This window comes from Anser cygnoides, chromosome 7 (assembly GCF_040182565.1).
Source record: "Anser cygnoides isolate HZ-2024a breed goose chromosome 7, Taihu_goose_T2T_genome, whole genome shotgun sequence".
NCBI classification, from domain to species: Eukaryota; Metazoa; Chordata; class Aves; order Anseriformes; family Anatidae; genus Anser; species Anser cygnoides.
Genome location: NC_089879.1, coordinates 26,268,861 through 26,290,452, shown reverse-complemented (window position 1 = coordinate 26,290,452; position 21,592 = coordinate 26,268,861). Strand labels below are relative to the sequence as shown.

Genomic DNA, 21,592 nt, shown 5'->3' with positions numbered 1-21,592 from the left:
GGGAAGAAAACCAATGTGATGTTGGGTAGGATGACTACAGGAGACTTTATGCAGAAACACATTCCATACACAATAAAGGAAATAGTTTTACTCCATTACAATGCATCATTAAGTAAAACAGTGAGGATGGAGAGAGAAATGGACATTTCATTCCATAAACTGTGTTATAACTGAAAAAACCTGCTAATAACAACACTACTAAATATTTAGCTAAGCCAAAGAAATATCTCAAAAATTTCATCACAGAATGTGGACAACTGTTTATTAAAAATGTAAACATCCTAATTCTGAAATCCAGAGTACAGTCAGGTTTCTCCCTTTCTCTAATTGTTTACTGTCAATTGTCTAATATGCTTCTCTCATCTGTACTACGGTTCACCTTTCATGTAAAAGCTGGTGAACTACCCTGATTTATCAGTGTATAAAATGTTCGGAAGCTGACGCACCACCATTCTAATAGCAGTGAAGCTACTGTAGATACTGTTTGTTTGACATGATGGCTTCATAACATCAATTTACTAACAGCAGCAATTCCTCTCAACTTTCCAATAAAGTCAGTATGGTTCACTAATGTCTAACCGTTGAGCTGTATGGAAAGTTAGCCTATGCAATCACAGTTACGAAAAGAACTATCATACCTTCTACTCTTCCAGTCTTCTTGAAAACACTTGCCATGTCCTTTCTTCAGTGAGATTATAAACTCCTAGGACTGGGTTTAACCCTACCTGTGTATTGTCCACTGTCACTACTCCAGCCAATAATTTATGCAGTAAAGACCTATACAGAATTTGTATTATATTTATTTAAAAATGATGTTAACAAGTGTTGGAGATTGATAATCTAGAGTCTTTCAATCCCTGAACACTACCCATTCAGTGGTCCTAAATGCAGACAGTACGCTAGCTACTCTTGCCTAACACAGCATTACACTTTCTATTTTGTGAGCCTTAGCCATGATGAGCTGCAATGCCTAATACATAACACCTAACTGAACAGAGTAATAAGCCAGAGACTTCAAAATCAAGCATTATACTTGACATTTTGAATTTTGTTCCAATCAATACCTCAGAAATTGACTTTTCTTTTAATCTGGATACCCAAATGATATAATTAAACTGAAAGATTATGTGAACTCCCAACAAGGAAAGGGCATCAGAACATGTCCTGTAGTCTGTGTTATGGAAAAACCCTAATCAGCAACCACTTAGTATTTAAGAACATCAAACACATCCACCTCAGTGACTACAGGACAATCATGCTAGCAGTATGGACATGGAGTTCAGAAGAAATTATGTACAGAATATTAAATTACCAAATTTTGGATTTGGTTAAATGTCTGACAACAGAACTCACAGCTGGATTTGGACTGATCAAAGTTTTCACCACTACCAGTTCATTGTAGCAAGTATGTCAGTTTCCTAATCTAAATGTAGTCAAGTACTCTGATACAGCAACAAATTACTTCCTATCAGGTGACAACTTTCCACCTTTGCAATATGAGATAACTGCATTACTGTTACCGTTAGTCTCAATCAGCTGTATAAATGCTTTACTCCTGTAGAGGCAGTAAAAATGCCATTCAGCTTCCTGGTCAGGTTGATGGCTGGACTTGATGCTCTCAAAGGCCATTTATAACCTAAATGATTCTTCAATTATTCTGTGATTCTCTATGGGAAAGAAGGGGAATGAAACAACAACTTTCAAAAACTCTACCCCAGGCTGTAATTATAAAAAAGAATATATCTTCCCTGATGAGAGCATAGGGACAAAGAAAAGAAAACTGCTTTGGAACTGAGTGGAGGAGAGGAACATGGGAACGTTGCATGTGAATTTTCCCCATTACTCATTCAAGGTCAATAGCAAATAGAGATTACAATACGGAGGAAAAAAAAAAAAAAAAAAAACTGCAAGATTTTTTAAGCTTGCACTGCTTTAAATAAAATTAATCCTAGAAAATCTGAGTAGCTCTCAAACTGGGTTACTAAGGTGGAAAAATGGAAAAATGTGGACATTTTCAAGTACCCCTCAGAATACGAACTGCAGAAAAAGAACAGAAATTTGAAAAGTGCAGCTTAACAAATGCTTAATCTCAATGATTCATCACTAAAAGGAGGGGGAAAAAATTATTGCATGGCAACACTGAAGTGGTGGGAGTTTTATCTGGCGGAGAAGAAATAAGGAAAGGAGTATTAACCACGCTATGCCTTAAAACAAAGCTGTTCATTTTTTTTCCTTCCGAACATGTTTGAGTGATTACAGAACTCTGGAAAATCCAACACGGAAAACAGGCAAATGATAATGTAAAACACTTCTGAGTTTAATATGCTAATGCCTTTCTTGATAAAGTTATGGCAATTACACAAAAATTCTTTGGCTACAAACGCTCAGGTTTAATCTGAAAATGACATAATATCAGAATAGGTAATGAAAACATTTATTTGGATGGGACCTCAGCAAATATTCCTAGTTCTTCCCAAACAACCAATTTCTCTTGCCCTACCCTCACTCTGACAGTACTATTGACATCAACCCAAAACAGACAACTCTAATCTTTCTCTGTCCCTAATCCCATCTACTTCCACATAGCTTCAGTAAATAATGAAATGTTCGTAAATGATGAAATGATTCCTCCTCAGTAAGTGCAGTGATATTCCTTGCCCCAACTATATCATATCTCTGCTTCTGAGTACCTTTCCTAGCACAAGAACCTGTAACTAATCCTGCACATGGCACATCCAACCACAGCTTCAACTGTAACTCTAAAAAAATGTAATTGAAAATAATTGCGAGGAGTTCTTCTGCTTCCACAGAATCAGTCACATAACAGCTGCAGGAGCCTTCATCCGGATAAAAGACAAGTGTATCAGTGTCACACAAAACAAGATGTGCAAAACTGTTCAGAAATTAGACCATATTGTAAAAGTGATAATGGCTGTTACTTTGTGGAGGCTTCTGTATATACAGTAGAGAAAGGAAGGGAGAAACATCAGAGAAGCTGAACTACAAAATAATCTAAGAGATCTAATCTCATCAAATCCTGAGACTGTAGTACCCAGAAAAAGAAACAAAAAAAAAGAGGGGAAAAAAAAAAAAAAAACAGAACAGAGTATGCTTTTTGGGCTCAGTCTTGCTGAAAGAGTCTTGAAACAGTACCAATGAGGCTTAAATCAAACTGCTATTTGATTCCTGCTGTGTACAGAGAAACTGGTGCTAACAAAGAGAATAATCTCTGACTCCAACATTTATCCTTCCTCCTAAGCAAAGCTATCATCAGAACTATAGCACGTGTCTACCTCTCACGTCAAAAGGAACACCAATACAGACAAATGCCCAAATATACCTACAGCTGTGAGCCTACTTCGAGGAAGGATTCCTAACTTTACTTTCCAGTCCCTACAGTTTCAAGAATATGTTTTGTGAATTTTTACTGTGTGTAATCAGAATAGCTAATTTGAAAAATGACCAGTAAAAAGAAAACATATTCAACTTTCTTGAAGTCCAAGACAAATAATAAATTACAATAAATTCTAGACATGCCTAAACAGTTTCTAGATGTTAATCTCTAAAGACATTAATCTATTTACATTGCCTAAGCAGACAACTCACCAAAAAACAGATTGCAATGTTATCTATGAAAACTAGTTTTCTCGTTGGCCTGTGTTTACAGACCTTTTTTTTCAAATCAGTATTATATTTTAAAAACTCATGGTTCTACATAAACACATAATATCATTAAATTAATACATTAACTATTTAATTAATCATATTTTTACTAAAGTGCTGTTCAACCTAATCTGAAATGACTTCTGGGAAAGCATCACTATATTTTTCATTCATAAAATGTGTTTGAAGTTTCGAGTCTTACTACAAGAATCCAAAAAGAAATCAGATCAGTGGGTGAAAATGAAAAACATTTCAAATTCAAAGAAAAGCAACAATTACTTCTAATATTTTACACTCATTATTTATTTATAGAATTCCCATTTCTCTCCATGCATATATATATTTAGACTAAATGAAACATTCATGAATTATCAGCTTGAAATACTTCAAATAAAGCTGAAACAATTTTATACTCATTTTGAAAATCATCACCTTGTTAAATAAACCTTCAATCCTTGATTTTCAGATATACTTTTGGGAAAAAGAAAATTGAAAACTAGTGAACTTTCCCTGTCAGTTTCTAATATACACACCATAAAATCTGACATCAATTTACTAAAACAGCAGTTCCTATTAAACTATATATATATTTTTAATTTCTATATGGATGCACAAACCATCTGAGCAGTCCAAAAGCATGCGAAGAGTCACAGCTGATGCTCTTCTGGGTGAAAAGCTCAAAATACAAAAGCCCAATATGGAACAAGACATAAATGCAAGGAAGGGAATTCTTCTTTGGAGAGAAGTGTTTCTTAGTGATAACACACTCATTTCATCTGTATTTTGTTGATTTACTTGTTCCACATTGACAAACATTACTGTTGAGACTTTATGGGTGAGATAGCATGTCAGCCTCAAAGACAGTCGACAATGCACAGACACTATGATAGACCTTTGGTACAGCAAGTAGTCCTGACATCAGAAGAAAAAATCTCCATTTCAAATTTCAGTGGCTCCCTCTCTTGAAGAAAAGGCCACTAAAGAAAGCACTGAAGAGCTGATACATGACTGACTACCATCTTCAAAGACAGTCTGAAGTAGAAGGAGGAAAAAACACAAACCTTTACAAGGCTAAAAACGTAAGGACTGGAAGCACAGGTTTCTATTTACTTACCAAGTATGCTGTCCGTATTTATAATTTATAACAAGGATTTTCAAGAATTTATAAAGGAGAGATTTCAGGATTTTGAGAAAGAATTACATATGCAGAAAAAGTCTGATCATTTTAAATTAGTAAAATCTACTGCCTGTTCAAATACAGGTGGGAAATAAAGCTAAATAGGTCTGGAGAAGCTGTTCCCAGTTTAAAGGTGGTAAACGTAAGGTAGGTTAACATACAATAGTGACCATGTGGGCAGCAAAATAAGATACTGTCCTATGGAAACAAAGTTAAAAACATACCTTCATCTCATAAGATGAAAACCAACATGGTCAGCAGCCAACTAAAAATCAGAGTTAAAATATAATTATTATTTACTGGAAGATATGAGAATAACAGAATTACTGTTAGACAAAGTTTGAATTAATAAAATGGATACCATTTATCGATTTGCTGTAATTATTTGCTGAACTTCAAGCATATTTTAATTTTCTTTTGTGTTTACTGAATGAGGAATGGATCCTTGAAGAGACTGCATGAATACTTAAGAATATCCTTTAAGCATTTTTTCCATCTGATCTGTTAAACTCAACAGGTTAGAAGCTTGTCATTAAAAATAGAAATTTCCTTAACAACCTCCCCTATAATTCTTATTAAGTATCTATTGAACAACAAGAATAATTTTAATCCATAGACTGAGATAAAGCCATTAGACATAGCAGTAAATATAATGCTTTGCTTTGTCTCATGGAACAATCCTTATTTGGCTCAACTGAAACAAGAGTTCTGAGTCACAGGAAATGCATTACAGAGAAAAGTGCATTGAATTTTCATGAATGTTATATTATCTTGAAAAACGTTACGTTAATTTTTCCAACTATGATGCATGTTTCTATAATAACTTCAGTTCCTTTCCAGCAGTGTGCATAGAAGCTTTGCACTTTTTAACAACTCAGGAATACCACTGAAATTTACTTTGAAGTCATATAAAACTGTTTATCTATACAGTGTTTGTACCAAGTAGAAAAATGTTCTGAGCTCAGATAGACTGACTGCTGTCAGAAACCTTCATTATTGTCTCAGCTACGGTTATTTGGGAACTACAACTATTTTGATAAAAGGATTATTGCATTTCCCTTGTAATCTGTGTCCAGTGCAATACCATCTTGCAACAATCTTCAGGAAAAACAAAACACCTCCCTTGTACACTATAGCAAAATTCCTGTAAATATTAAATTGATGTATATTTACTTCTTTATGCATTAGAAAGTGATTCAACCTTTATTTATATATGGATTAAAAGGAGTAGCAGGAAGGCAGGAAACTCCTCGAATCACAGAAGAACACCACTGTTATCAGCCCCAGGCTGGGCTGAACCTGAAGGCTGACATGACCTGACACCTTACAAACTGGTACCAGCGCACTTGGATACACACAGACTCACAGAAAGTACTAACTTCAGCAGCGTAACATGGGTGAATATGCATGGCTTAAACTAACCTTTAATTGTAGATCTAAAAAGGAGCTGAGAATGGTGAAACATGACATTTTATATTCTCACATTACTTAGCAGAAATGAACCTTGCAAACAAGACTTTTAACCAGTACCTGAGGGACTTTCCAAAAGGTGGTGAGAATCTCATTATCTCAGCCTCTTTCCCCACGGAATACTAATCATGAGTAACTGGACACAAAAGCTCCCCTTTAGAATGTCAAATAAGTTATCTGCTTCAGTTCAAAGTTAATTAAGATGCAAATGGAAGACAGTCTTACAGCATGGCTCCCTAACCCTAAATGAAGACATTCAATAGTATGAGGGATAACTACTAATAACAGAAAAACATTTTTCATGCCAGTATGTTTAGACTGAATGGTATATACCTCTCACAGCAACCAGAGCCAAACAGATTTTAGCTATGTATTATTTACACAGCACTTGTCTTATGAATGCAATCTTAATTTAACAGAGACATTTATACAGCATTTTATTTATATTAAATATTTCCCTTTCTTGGGGAAGTAAAGACAATAGGAGGCCAGTATGGCTGGCTGAGGAATGCCAAAACCTATTCCATTTAATAATGGCAAAACTCAGGAGAGGCAGCAGCCCTTTTTCTTGATTTCTCACTTATTCATGTCACTGAAAGCACTGATGGGTGATTAATAGGTTGTTTCAAAACCAACAATAATTCCTGTAGCTTTCCTTAGACTCCAAGTCAACAGATTACTTCAATTTTGGATTTTACCAATCTTCTAAAAGTATTACCTGAAGCCCACACAAGCATGTCTAACACATATTCTCAACTTCTTTAAGTTATGAATGCTTAAATTAAAAATGGAATCTTAGTATAAAATACAATAGATGAATTGCCATGGATATCAGGAGTAAAACTATCCAACGGTGACTTTACATAAAATATTTACCTCTGACCCTTGTTCTAATCATGTAGAGCTCAAATTAGCTACAAATAAAAGCAGTGATTAATTCCACAGGGAACAGAAATGAGCAAAACATACTCCCAATTAAGTATTAAATCATAAAACTCACCAGTAAGCTCCTAATAACAGCTTCTGAAAGACATATCAAAACGACGTGCTGAAGGATAGTATTGTTTTGACATACATGTTCCTATCTGCCTCACTGATACGCCTATTGAGTGCCACTCTTGGAAAGCATCACTCCATGAAATGATGAATCCAACTGTCCATAATTTTTAATGCCACGTTTGTCTGAGAACATGAGAAGCTCCCTAATGATTTCATAAATGATTTCATACATAGTTTCTAACTTTCTTGAGTAGCAGCAATGGAAAGAACAGAGACTGAAACAAAGCAGATTCCTTTGCTTCTGCTCACTGATTTTGCATTAAACTGTGGCAAGGAAAATAAGCAACTAGTGACACATGTAACACTCCCAGCCAGCCTCTGACAAGGAAGTAGCATATGGCACCAAGCAAATTGTGCATAAAGCAAAAGACAAACACTACCAAAGGGTGGCAGAGGCTACAAACTTGTAAAGCACTGAAATATATTCTAAACACAGTGGGGCATACAGGATTTCTATTGCTTACATACATTTTTGCTGCAAGTGACCTGAAGTTAAAAAAAATAAAAAGTCAGTAAGGTACCATAACAAAGAACACAAATGCACTAGATAAATACTTTGAAATAAAAGGACGTATAATAGCCATCAAATATTTCCAGTGGCTGTCAAAAGAACAACAGAAGGAAGCTCATCTGGCTTATCTATTACATTATATGCTGAACATTTAAGAGGCTAATTTTGCCAGACTTAAAACTCCCCTCTCCTTGATCTTTTGGATGCTTCTTGTTTTAATAGTTTATTATATGATATGGGATTAAATATTCAAAAAGAGATAGAGAAATATGCAAATGGAGACACCTCTGCCACTGTGAAATTCTGGAAATAAGCCACTTTCACTGTATGATAATTAATACTGTTGTCAGTTAAGACATTCAACTGTAAAAAAATTGTGCTACCCAGAGCAGGAATTCTCTCTTTCTCAATGTCCCCAATCTAATTTACAACAACATTTTAAAATAGATCCAAGTCGGAAGTTTATCAGTACTGTGTTCATTCCCACAATGCAAGTAATGGGCGATGACACACTCTTCTCACTAGGGGTACAAAAATCTTCACAAGCAGATGTGGAATTCATGCACAGATACAAATATCCAGAGTAGTAACTGTTTCTGGAAAGCTTTTCTAAATCTGGCTTTGGAGAAGACTTTGTGTTTATGATAATGAAGGAGCTTTGCAAAATCAAGTCTTGTAGGTCAACTGTTGCAGAGCCTGGCATATTCACTCTTACATTCCTCTCATGTTTCTGTGTATGCAGAAAGGTAGAATCATGAAGACTTTAAATGAACATACGAATTATCAGCTTCTTTAAAATATTATTCCTTTGATCAGCAAGTATCTTACAGAGAATTCCACATGCCATGCTATTTATATAAGGAGTAATGTATTCAAGGACATTTCTACTTTTCTTTTTGGAGTGTCTTTGATACAGTGGTGTTCTGATGCAACTTCAAGACTTCTTTCTATTCCTTTACGGATCACCCTATTCTAACAGTGTATTTCCACTTGCCTTTAAATCACATAGAGAAGAACATTGAAATTGTTACGTCAGATAAGAGCACCGGATATGTTCCAGCCTTCTGTCTCAGAGTGGCAACTGCTAGGTATTTTAAATGAAAGTGCAAAGATCTTCATAGGAGACAGTTCTTATTCAATAACATGGTCATTTTATTTTTATTTTTTTCCCCTAACACCCATTAGTTTCTTTCTGGCTTTTACATTGAAACATGGGAATTTGTCCTTTATCTTTTCCTACTGTATGTTAATTATCTATGCATGCCAAAAACACCAGGGCACATCACCTCAGAAGGGATTCCTCAGAGATTCTATTGTGGAGTTCAGTTATCATAGTATAAATTAAACTATACAGCTGTAGTGACGCATTTTTATGAAGTCAAGAAAAATCAAATGAATATTTAGCTTCCCCTGAAAGGTTCTTCTTTTCTACTCTTCCCAACAATTATATGCAGACTAAGCATATTGATATCATTTTATTCATGACTGTTCTGTGTATTAGGTTGATACATAGTTATCTTAAGATTAGGGTCTCTTTCGGTAAGACAGAAAATAAATAAGTACATTTCTTTCCCAGGAGCTTAGTCTTACAAAGAAATATGGGAAAGGGCTCAAAGCACAGCAGCAGGAATACTCACGATGACACAAACATATGCTGTACAATCAAATCAGCAAATCAGGATTTTTGTATTGTATAGGGAGCAGATTTTTGTCATATATTTATGACAGAAAAGGCAACCTGAAAGAACAAGTGGAAGGAGATGTTCCTGCTTCTTGTGTTTCTAAAGACAAAATACTTGATTCTGAAACTCAGCTTGTGTTTGTACACCTTTCGTATTTTGTCCCAATTCTTGTTGCCATTTAGGGCCACCTGGGATGCAGGAATGGAGCCAGTGACTCACTCAGCTTCAGTCTCCCCACTATGTAGGCTGATTAGAACTTCTACTTGGTTACCAACTGTCAGCATTTTTTGCTTACTAACCTCTTCTGTATGCAACTAGCCTGTAAGAGAGAAATGTATGGTTTTTAAGCTTTTTAGCTACTTAAGAGACATAGTAGACTGGATAGAAAGATATAAAAATGCAAAAGCTACAAAGTGCAAAAACTACAACATAACTATCTCACTACAGTTGCCAGAAAGAAGAGAAAGGGTGAAAACTAATTCTCCTCTTTGTGTCAACTTCCTCTCTTCCTCCCTGTGTCAGCAGCACTCTTCAAAACTTTGGCCAATCACGTATTTATTGCTTTACATTGTGATGCAGTAGGAAAATACCATCTATAACATTTGAGTTCCTTCAACTTGGTTATGTAATTTGTTTGCAGTCCTGTCCACTGGATAAAAGACACTGTTAGTTTTAATAAAACAGTGGAGTACACTGTCACAGAAAAAAAAATAAATCTATAATAACCAAGATTTTTGTTTTGATGAACGATATGGTACCCTGTTGCTCTTCTATAAACTGCTTAAATATGGTAGGGGTTGGTTGTTTGATTTAATCACATTTAATTTACGACAATTTTCTCAGGTAGACATGGCCTGAAAAGATGAGCTAATAAGTCATTTAAATTGCATACTGTTTCATCAAAGCCATTTGCCAGACATGCCACTGGGAAAAGAATACGAAGGATGGCAAATGCAGAATGGAATAGCTAGTCAAAACATACCTGCAACAATTCACCTTTTGTATTTTTTAACCAGAAAGTTCTAGTCCATCCTTACTGTGCATAAAAAAGTGACCTCTATGACTAATTTCTAATTATCTTCTAGCAGATTAGAGGCTAGTTAACTAACCAAGACTCTCATTGTAATTGAGATTCTTGATCTTTCTCAGGAGCACCAGCTACCACAGTTGGAATATCTAAAAACTGCTGTAGCTTGCTTAATTGAGTAAGACTTGATTGAATTATTAAAGACTAGAGAAATCTGCAACTTTTGATGAGACAGAACAATGTATTTTTTTTCAGGAAAATGCCAGAAAACAGAATTAGGCTGAAGCCAGGGAAGGAAGTGACTAAGCATGCAACTGTAACCATTTGGAATAAATCATTTTTATGCTAGTCACAGTGTGAATGAACATAATTATATGCTTCTTAACTTTGTTCATGTTTTTCTCTTTCAGTTGCAAATCTGCTCAACTGTCATGTTTAGTCTTCTCTTCAAAATATACCTAATACTGTATAGTAACACATCATTCTGGCCATCTTTGGATTTGAAAACCACAACCTCAGAATACCAAGCTTGAGTCCAAGCATAAGTCCTCATAGAGGTAAGCTAGAATGCTTCTCTGAACAGATTTTCATCATAAGCAAGTGAAAATAGAAACTGGAAATTATTTTAGAGTATTTCAACAGGTCAAATGAAATCAAGGTATTCTGCACTCTAACTGCTTATATGCCTGTATATTGTTTGCAGTGAAAAGTAACTAAAAGCTAGAAAGTAGCTCTACCTAGTAAGAATCATTCTTATCTACTAATCTCAGACTGATCCTAAGAAATGCTATATTTACACTTCTCCTTTCATTTAAATTAACTGAAATATGTTAGCCACCCTTCACAATTTTTATTTGCAAAATTAAAACTATTAAGCAGATTTTTAGATTGTTTTCAAAATGGAACATTTTTAACATGTAAAAAAGTCCTATAGTTAACTGAAGTTGACAACCTTATTGGCCAAAGACTTAAAATGATTTTGCATTTTAAAAGAAACCGCCTCTTTTCCTAGATTTAAGTGACTATTCTGTCCTCACATTAAATTTTGCCAGTCATTATAGCCCAAAAATGCATCAAAAATAAATCGTACCCAAAAGCAAGTAATAAAATGACAATAGGTATGGATTAATTATGGAAGTCCAATAAGGGACAGATAGCTTAACTGACAGGAAAGAAGTATGTTTGAAAATAACCAGTGTCAGATTTAAAAATTTAAAAAAAAAAAAGTGAAGTGAAGCAAGTCATCTATTATGCCGATCAACTTCCAGAATCATTAACTGTCATTATCCCTTTCATAACTGAAGAAACTGAGGCCTGATGAAAATTAGAGTTTAAGCTGCAGTTTTATAAGCAAGGTATGAGGTTTTTAAAAGGCTTTTGATATGGTGTGGACTTCACGGCTTTCCTATAATGAAAGTTCTTGCCAGCTGCCTTATTCTAGCTGTTAAGGAGCCACGGCAGCCAACAAATACTCCCACATTGACCTGACAGAATCACTAACTCCTAAGCTTCACCATACAGTGAGATACCAAGGCAGATTCATCTGGAGTACCAGAGATCAACTAGGTAAATGTGTAATAAGGAACATATCTGAAATTCCAAAATTCCTAAGAACAAGCACTCTGTGCTGAGCAACTGAAAAATATCCATTCCTCGGAGAACTATATATGGAGTAGGAATTAAGGAAGACAGGCTATGGACAAATGCATGGAGGCAGAAGAGGAAAGGCTAGTCCTGAGGTTTTTGCCTACACATCGATACTGAAGACTGAAAAGGTCTAGGCCTTGCTAGAAAATAAGACAGACACCAAAGACCTACACTCCCCCCTTTTGCTCCTTTCCAACCACAACTATCATGGCAAAGTCATAAACTCTTCAGTTGATGAGAGCCTGGAGCAGTCTGTGATATCAAACAGAGCCTGTGATATCAAACTGAGCCTGGATCCCAAAGGTACATGTTTTGAAACTTGCTGCTCCTCATCCCCTCTCGTTCTTCATGTGGCAGCACAGAACTGCTCCAAGGATGTCACAATGCTGGGACCAGGCTGCAAATCTGCTTGAATTCAGTTACACAATACCTCCAGCTCCATGTTCCAACCATTATTGGAGTTCTTCATGAACAGACCTTTCCTACAAGATTCCCATGTTAATTTGGCTCCTCAGAAAATAAATTCGTTACCTTTGCCATCTATCACAGTCAATATCTGCTGCTGATGCACATGCAGTAATTGTTATATCAAGGTAGAAGTCACATATCTCTAGGAGAACAAATAGTGTCTCATAGGCAAGAATAGCTCATGGTGACACCTAAGACATTCTGAATAATTTAGGCTACATAACTCAGGTGTATGCTGCCTGGACAATAAGACAGTAGACATTCTTTCAAGCAGTGTCCAGTGAAAAGAGTGGGAAGCATTTGTAAGGAGCCTGGGTTTATTTTAACCTACCTGGCACCTTCAAAGAGGACTACAGGCAGAATTGCAAGCAAAGGCCACTGAGAATGTCTTTCATTTTGGACTTGCACATCTCCAGGACGTTTATCATTCAACGGTGCTTTTATCATTCATGCTTTGCAGGCTGAAGCTAGCAATATGCATAAGATGGAGGTAATTTCTTTTTCTTCAGTGATGATCATTCACTTTCTGTTTCTTCCATTCATATTCCCCTTCCACCAAAGTGCTAGAGGATAAGCCTGAATAACATACTACATCCACTGAAACAGAAGCACCACCTACCAATTTCAGAGAGGAGGCAAAATGACAGCTTTGCATCTCGTGTACTTGTGCCTCAAGATGATGGGACTGGAAGACTGGCTGCATGCTTTCGAACTGCTTCAAAAATCATAGGACAAAAACTCAATCAGCCAACAACTGGGTATCCAATGCCTCAGTAAGGACAGACGAGTTATGACAAGATCCAAAAAATCCAGCCACTGGATGCCATGAACAAAGGTGGAAAGCTTGTATGCAGTATAATTTACCCTGGGACAGCTTAGAGGCCCCTCTGACCTATCCACAATGCACAGATTCTAACAAAATTGTACAGCTGGAAAAGCTTTGTTATTCAACAGCGTGTAACTGTGCATAAGGAAAGTGATAGCCTGCGTTGCCCTGTGAACCAAGGCACTGAGGAGATCCTCTGTGTATACACAAACTGACAGATGTGTCCCTGATGTCCTCTACAAGCAATCAGATGTTACATAGGTTACTGACTCCTAGAAAGGAGGCATGGCTCTTAATCAGCTTCAGATCTTCCTTCAGCTTATCACAGAATTTGTAACATGGGATCCTTTAGCCCTTGCAGAGGCCAGGGTAGCCTTGCAAATCTAGTTGTTCTTAGCAGGACAGCAAAGGAATGTTTTCATTTATCACCATGGTCCTTTACGTCAGTACTGACAAACTGCTGGGATAAGACCCTCCCTGTTTTCAGTCCTCTTCCCTGTTTCTCCAGAGTACTTTGTTTCCCATAACTGCATGTTCCTTGAATCCCACTTTCCCACACTTCCCTTTCCTTACGTCCACCTTTGGCAAATCCTGCATCCTTCTCAGTTTCCCTCTGTCTTCCCATACTCTGTTATTTCCCCTGGGAGTTATACTCCTCTAGTTCTAATCTGATCCTCATAGAACATCAGGTTCATTTAATCACTGGCTCAAAAATTGTGAACATTTTATTAGACTTATCTACTCTTAATGATACAGTGATAGCACACTACAGTACCATTTAGAACAAGCTACTGTTGCTAACCCAGCTGATTCCTGGTTTCTCTATAGTAAAATAAAGTTGAGAGAAAGACATAATTTGCCACTTTATAAACCCAAAAAGAACACAGTGCAGCAATTGTTAACTATAGTTCCCAAAAGGGACGTGATTACACACAAAAAGGCACTCCTAGACCCACGAGCTCTATCTGTGAACAGAAAAATGTTGTAACCAGAAGTCTAAACTCTGAAGTTTGTACATTAAAAACATAAGGTCCTGTGGCTACAAAGGATCATATTGTTTTTCAGAATGGTTTTCTGAAGGGAGTAACAGAAACAAAAACATTTCTTCAAAAAACTTTGTGACAACATCATTACACAGGAACTGCATTTTAAAGAGTAAGCATGAAAGGTCCTGAGGAAGGCTAATGAGAAGCAAGTGACAGAACAATCACTGACTGCTGATTTACATGGAATCCCACTAACCCGAAGGTAGCTGCTGGTTTCTTATGCTTCAGGAGCTTTTACATCTCTTCCCTGCACCCCTCAGCCCCCATTCTAGTGGAGCCTGGTAATTATGTCATCCCTTCTTTTCAAATGTCTTTAGCAGACAGACATACATTACAGACATTACAGGTGCCTCCTCATGACCCTGACAAATCCAAGAATTGCTCTTTCACCTGTCCTTTGTAAAATGTTTCAATTCCAAACCAGCTCTGTGGAGGTACTGGCCTTCACAGTGAATGTGATCTTTTGACTCAAGCTTTGCTATTCTGGCTGCAGTTCAGGTTAGGGAGTAATGAGCTTTCCGCAGGGAGGTTGCAGCTAGGCAGAGACCACAGCCAGAATGAATGGAAAGAAAATAGACTCAAATTTAACTAAATAAGCAAAACCAAAAACAAACACAAAATTAAATTAAAGTAAATTACTGCAAAATCTGGCCGTGAGAAAAGCCACATAGAGAGATATCCAGAGAGAGAACCCATTGAAAGTTTAGTATTAAAAGAAAAATCTGGGCAATCTCTACCTTGGGATAGCGTACCATTTTCAAACATCTTTGAGTTTAATTTGTCTGTCACATTGATCAAGAAAACAATGTGTTCATCATAGGCTCCACCCAACACTGGCTTTTCATCTGTATAAGCAGTATGACATGTAGCAACATATTTGTCAATGAATTTTGTGATGTATGTCATTTTTACCTGCAGAGAAATCCCAGAAAAACAAATCAGAGTGATGATGGAGGTATTCAACTCAGAACTAATAAGGTATGTGGCATCTCAATTTATGTCTAAGGCTGAAATCCCAGAACAGACTGTGTAACAGAGTACACAAATAAATGAAATATTTCTCTTAAGAGTATTGTCTTTGCACTATTGTATAAAATGCTGTCTTCATAGGCAGAAGAAAAGGAATAATGTTGTTTCTGAGCACTAATATTCAGTCAGCATGATGTCACTGAGACTTGGTACTTGCAGCTTTTACCTCCTGTTTCTGACTTGGAACTGCTATTCCAGGACCACAGGCAGGGTCGCCCAGCAGTGGCACAGAGAGGTGATCTTAAAACGTACTGGGGCTACATACAGCACCTATCTAACAAACTCCCACCAATCCTTTAACAAACTCCTGGATTTTAGGCACTCAGGAGCTGTGGTATTGGTTTTAATGAGAACTAGCTTATCCATAAGAGACGTTAACAAGTTTGGCCTTGAGGTTTTTCCTAGTGGCATGAGTTAAAAGGTAATGCAGTGGGATTGCAAAGATACATAACCTGTATTTGATACAAGGCAAAGGTTAAATCACTTACAAAAGGTATTTTCTTATCTAAAATGCAAGCTTTAATTTAATTCCCTGTTTTTCATAGTTTATAATATGACCATCAGACTGTGCTGAAATTTTGTATGGAATGTTTTATACTGGGAGCAGCTTTATTTCCACAATTTGAGAAGAACCCATTGAGCTGTATGAAGACACAGAAATGTAATTTTAAAAAACTGTTTATCAGACACTGGCACTTTTCCTACTTGTGTAATTCAAAAAGGATCTCAGTAAAGAAAATTGAATTTGGCAATCCATTAATATAGATTTGATGTTCTCTCTGTTCATCTCTTGATGTCTCACCCCTTTCAGAAAAATGAAAATAACTCATGGTAAAAGAGTGGCTGTTCCCTCATATTTGTCCACCATATTGACAATTATTAAAACCCTGGAAAAGCTACTGAAGCTCTGCTGACTCATGGTGTCAGTGAAATTACTTGTTAACCTCATGACGAAGGCAAAGGAAGAAGAGGAGACAGAATAGGAAAAGCCAGAGAACTGGCAAAGTTTGGGGAGAAAGCTCAGACTGAGCTAGTATACTAGCACCAACTGTTCTTGAGAAAAAATTTGGATGTTGTTTGAAGCTTTATGTGCTGCATTTGAACCAGGTGAAGATTCAGACTTAATTTCACCCAGTTTAGGAACCTGAGCCATTTCTATTAGGAGCTTACTTGTCACAGGCATCCTCTACTGTCAACAGGGGGAGAGTGGCAGTTCCAGGAGACAAATTGGCTTACTGAAGGTCTCAACTGTCTTCCAAAGATGCCTGTCCTGCTCCATCGAGTACACAGAGACCCCAAGGCAGTCATGGAAAACCTGTAACAGGCACACCAGGACAGGCATGTGACGCTCCTGTCAGCAGAACAGCTCCCCAGACAATCACAGTGCCCGTCTACAATCTGCAGTTTGTTTCTGGCTCCTCTACCCTACAGATCAGATTTAATAGCTAAAGACATGCTGTAGTTGAGAATGGGAGAGCGTGACAAATTAATGGAGGAATTAACCCTTTCCATCTCCACAAACCTGACCCACAGGGCAGAATTTACATAAGATGTGGCTTGATGCAGGTAAGTATTTTTGACTCACGATATAAAAAAAATCACAGTTATTAGCCAGGGGCAACTGTTCTCCTAATTTAGGCACTATAGGTAGGTGCATTAATTCTAGTGGGATTGCTCTAAGCCTGAAGTCATTCACAGATTAAGTACTGGGCAACAATGGCATTTTAAAGCATGGAAAAAATCATGTTTCACCTCATTTTACGTTCTTCAATGCTCACAGCAGTGAATAATAGAGTATAATCCAAAGCACATTACTCCAAGGGGTAAGGATCCTGCCTCACAGAGGAACAGCATTTCTTAGAGCTGTCTGGTTGCATTTGAGGGAGTGTAATCTGTACTACTCTTCTAACGAGCAGCACACTTCTCTTCAGGCTTCTGCCTGTTCTTGCATTGCACAGAGCCATGAGTTTACACTTCCCCACCATCATCTCTGATCACATATTTCTTGGTGAAGGAAGACTGCTAGTGGGGTGCATTTACTATAATGTCATCTCTGCCCAGTTAAGAGGATGTGTCCTTCCTCTACAGCACACAGCGAAAAAGGAAAGAGAAAGGGAAAGAGAAAAAGGTGCTTTGTGATATCTAAGAACCGTCCAGAGTCACGCATCTAAAAGAACTCTGTATATTTTACCTTCACATAAAATCCTGCTCATGACAGAAGTCACAGTAAAAACAATTCACCTAATTAAAGTACCACATGAAGCTGCTTAGTCCCTATATTGTAAGGATTATGGAAGCCTGTGTTTGAAACGTTCAGTGTTGTGGAACAACGTGACAGCAAGTTGGGAAATAAATGAACACAATAGTCTCTTCTAACCTCCTAGCATTATGCCTTTTAACAGAAGAGAAAAAAGCAAAAAGGCAAAATGTCAGCTCTAAAACATTTTTCATGTTGTAAAATATAGTGTTCCCACTGAAATGCTTGGTAAGAAACACACTGAGGAACTGATACTTAAAAAAAAAAAAGTGAGTTATTGCAAAAAGGTCATGTGAGCATATCTAATGCAAAGAGGGGAAAAAAACCAACCCTTAAGACTGAAAATTTGTATCTATGTCCTACAAATGTCATGCTAGCCCTTCAGACAAAAGTCTCAGCAGTGCATATAGAGCTATTAAGTTCAAGGATGCAAAACAGCTTTCACATGCAGCAAAAGAGACTAAGAGGATTTGGATATTTCAGCACACCTCGCTAGTTTACAATGAAGCTGACCAGTCTGCTCTTATTAGTCACTCAGAACAATCACTCTTTTCCCAGCAGAGCTTACTCATTTGCAAGATAAAAGGAAGACATTTCTGCACATGCCCATAATATTCTTCACCACTGGGGGCAGCTTTACATAAGACTGCATTCACTGAAACCAAAGCAACAGTCAGACGGAGCTTTCAGAATGACAGTACGCAGAAGTGAGCAGAGCTTGTTCATTGTACGGGCTTATTCCACCTTCTTTGCTACAAAGCAGCTTCCTAGCCGGATCGGGTACTAAGTAAGGGAACTGCTGTGCTATGGAATACAGATGTGTGAATTCAAATAGCTAAACGGTGCTTGGAAGAATCTAACATGCTTTCCTATAAAGAGAAAATTTAAAAGCCAGGTTCCTAACTATAAAGATGCAAAAACGTAATATCCATGAAGATCCTATTACCTAGGAAGAATTTGACATTTTGCTGCGAATGCTGTGTTGGGATTGATTTATTCTTGGAGTGTTCTGCATGGCTGGCAAAGAATAATGTTCCAAAATCGGTCCATCTCCCAAGGGGTCCAATTTTTCTTCCTGGGTGTCAGCGAGCCCTGACTCACTACAGTGCAGCTGACAGGGGCTGCCATGCTTGTGGCACACTAAGCAAAAAACAAAAGACCTAAGGACGACCTTTGAACAACACAAAGGATGGGTATGTTTTTCATGTTATTTTTTTTAATATACAATTCATAGCCACTGCATAGCCTCTGCTTTACTAGACTTACCATAGACTTACCTTGATGTGATTTGTGATTACAGTTAAATTGCTTAGGGATTACACCTTTTACCCAACTGTTTTTCAGTATTTATTAAGGCATTCTTTAAGAAAATCTGAGTAAAGAAAACAATGTGAAAAGTAGTTGAGTCAAGCTAGGGATTTTTAAATGATTGTTGAAATAAAGATTTTAGCATGATTGAAAGAAATGACTGATGTGTGGGGGGATAACTTTTCTAAGTTGTTTTTATTTCCAGGTTTCAATGTAATTAGGCTACTGAGCGGATCAGCTGTAGCTCTGGTAATAGCCCCTACTGTATTACTGACAATGCTTTCTTCTGCTGAACGAGGATGCCCTAAGGGCTGTAGGTGTGAAGGCAAAATGGTATATTGTGAATCTCAGAAATTGCAGGAGATTCCCTCAAGTATATCTGCTGGTTGTTTAGGTTTGTCCCTTCGATATAACAGCCTCCAAAAACTAAAATACAATCAATTTAAAGGTCTTAATCAACTCACCTGGCTCTATTTAGACCATAACCACATCAGCAATATTGACGAAAATGCTTTCAATGGAATACGCAGACTAAAAGAGTTAATCTTGAGTTCCAACAGAATCTCCTATTTTCTTAATAATACCTTCAGACCTGTGACAAATCTCCGGAATTTGGATCTGTCATACAATCAGCTGCAGTCTCTGGGATCTGAACAGTTCAGGGGCTTAAGGAAGCTGCTGAGTTTACATTTGCGGTCCAATTCCCTAAGAACCATCCCTGTTCGAATATTTCAAGATTGTAGGAACCTTGAACTGTTGGACCTGGGTTATAATCGCATCCGAAGTTTAGCAAGAAATGTCTTTGCAGGCATGATCAGACTGAAAGAGCTTCATCTGGAGCACAATCAATTTTCTAAGCTCAACCTGGCACTTTTTCCAAGGCTAGTCAGCCTTCAAAACCTTTATTTACAGTGGAATAAAATCAGTGTGATAGGACAAACTATGTCCTGGACCTGGAGCTCATTACAAAGACTTGATTTATCTGGCAATGAAATAGAAGCTTTCAGTGGACCTAGTGTTTTTCAGTGTGTGCCCAATTTACAGCGCCTCAACCTGGATTCAAACAAGCTCACATTTATTGGTCAAGAAATTTTGGACTCTTGGATATCCCTCAATGACATCAGCCTTGCTGGGAATATATGGGAATGCAGCAGAAACATTTGCTCTCTGGTAAACTGGCTTAAAAGTTTTAAAGGGCTGAGGGAAAATACAATTATTTGTGCCAGCCCCAAAGAACTGCAGGGGGTGAATGTTGTTGACGCAGTGAAAAACTACAGCATCTGTGGCAAAAGTACCACGGAAAGGTTTGAACTAGCACGAGCTCTCCCAAAGCCAACGTTTAAACCAAAACTCACCAGGCCTAAACATGACAGCAAGCCCCCCCTACCCCCAACTATTGGAGCCACTGAATCAAGCTCCGAACCTGAGCATGACACAGAACACATCTCCTTCCACAAAATCATTGCAGGGAGCGTGGCCCTTTTCTTGTCTGTGCTTGTGATCCTGCTGGTAATATACGTGTCATGGAAGCGTTACCCAGCCAGTATGAAGCAGCTGCAGCAGCGCTCTCTCATGCGAAGGCACAGGAAAAAGAAAAGACAGTCACTGAAGCAAATGACTCCAAGCACACAGGAATTTTATGTAGATTACAAACCTACCAACACTGAAACCAGTGAGATGCTGCTGAATGGAGCAGGACCCTGCACGTATAACAAATCAGGCTCCAGGGAATGCGAGGTATGAACCATTGTGATAAAAGAGCTTTTAAAAGCTGGGAAATAGTGGTGCTTTATTGAACTCTAGGGACTATAAAGGGAACATTTTTCTCACTTTTCTGGCACAGCTCTTCCATGTCACTTTTTTGTACATTCATAATACTGGTCATTTTACTCTCATACATAATCAACTCATTGAAATTTAAATACCGCAATCAATGTGAAGCCTGAGCTCTGGTTTAATACAATACCTATTGTACAAACCCTCTCCTGATTTCATTAAAGTCTTGCTTGTTTTTTAAATAGAAAACTTCTTTCATAACTAATCCACTGCACCTGCAGTGAGTGTGCCTCGTGTTTAGGGAGAAAAATGACAATAAAGAAAAAAAATCAAACCCAGCTCCCTTCCCCCAAACTAACCCTAGCCCATGCTCTGAAACTCACTTTTTGAACCAAAACCAAATTAAAGACCCAGGTACTGTAGTATCATAGGAATTCTGACTTCTCTGAGGCAAGAGATGGTGCAGGAACAGCTCTGAAAGAATGCCTGATTTCTGCCCAGCACAAGATATAATAAAAAGCCAGGGATGAGCTAAAGCACTGTCTTAGGACTTGAGTTATCACACCAAAAGCAAAGTAGTGAGAAACCTGAGCCTAATAAAAATATTGAGATAAAAAAATGTGGGCTTTACTCTACTGCATTATAA

The 21,592-nt window shown here is 37.5% G+C and overlaps 2 protein-coding genes and 1 long non-coding RNA gene across 26 annotated transcripts in view; 2 read left to right on the top strand and 1 right to left on the bottom strand.

Moving 5' to 3' along the window:
• Positions 1-16,283, top strand: part of LOC106031266 (uncharacterized) — a 32,822-nt gene extending 16,539 nt beyond the window's left edge. The window contains exons 2-4 of the long non-coding RNA XR_007165409.2: positions 11,000-11,146; positions 15,495-15,554; positions 16,151-16,283. This is a non-coding gene — a long non-coding RNA (uncharacterized lncRNA). The remainder of the gene's footprint in view (positions 1-10,999; positions 11,147-15,494; positions 15,555-16,150) is intronic.
• CTNNA3 (catenin alpha 3) overlaps positions 1-21,592 on the bottom strand; it is a 488,378-nt gene that overhangs the window by 250,770 nt on the left and 216,016 nt on the right. The window contains exon 8 of one of the 22 annotated variants that reach the window (XM_067001116.1): positions 2-16,920. The exons of the other annotated variants lie outside the window; for them this stretch is intronic. Within the exon in view, the coding sequence (XP_066857217.1) occupies positions 16,798-16,920 (123 nt within the window). The 3' untranslated portion in view covers positions 2-16,797. Of the gene's footprint in view, position 1; positions 16,921-21,592 lie in introns of those variants that run through there. 22 annotated transcript variants of the gene reach the window in all.
• Positions 18,583-21,592, top strand: part of LRRTM3 (leucine rich repeat transmembrane neuronal 3) — an 84,796-nt gene continuing 81,786 nt past the window's right edge. For 2 of the 3 annotated variants that reach the window (XM_013173388.3, XM_048069470.2), the window contains exon 1: positions 19,318-20,907. In XM_013173388.3, coding sequence (XP_013028842.1) covers positions 19,327-20,907 — 1,581 coding nt within the window. In that variant the 5' untranslated portion in view covers positions 19,318-19,326. Of the gene's footprint in view, positions 19,056-19,317; positions 20,908-21,592 lie in introns of those variants that run through there. The other variant, XM_013173397.3, reaches the window with a different exon arrangement.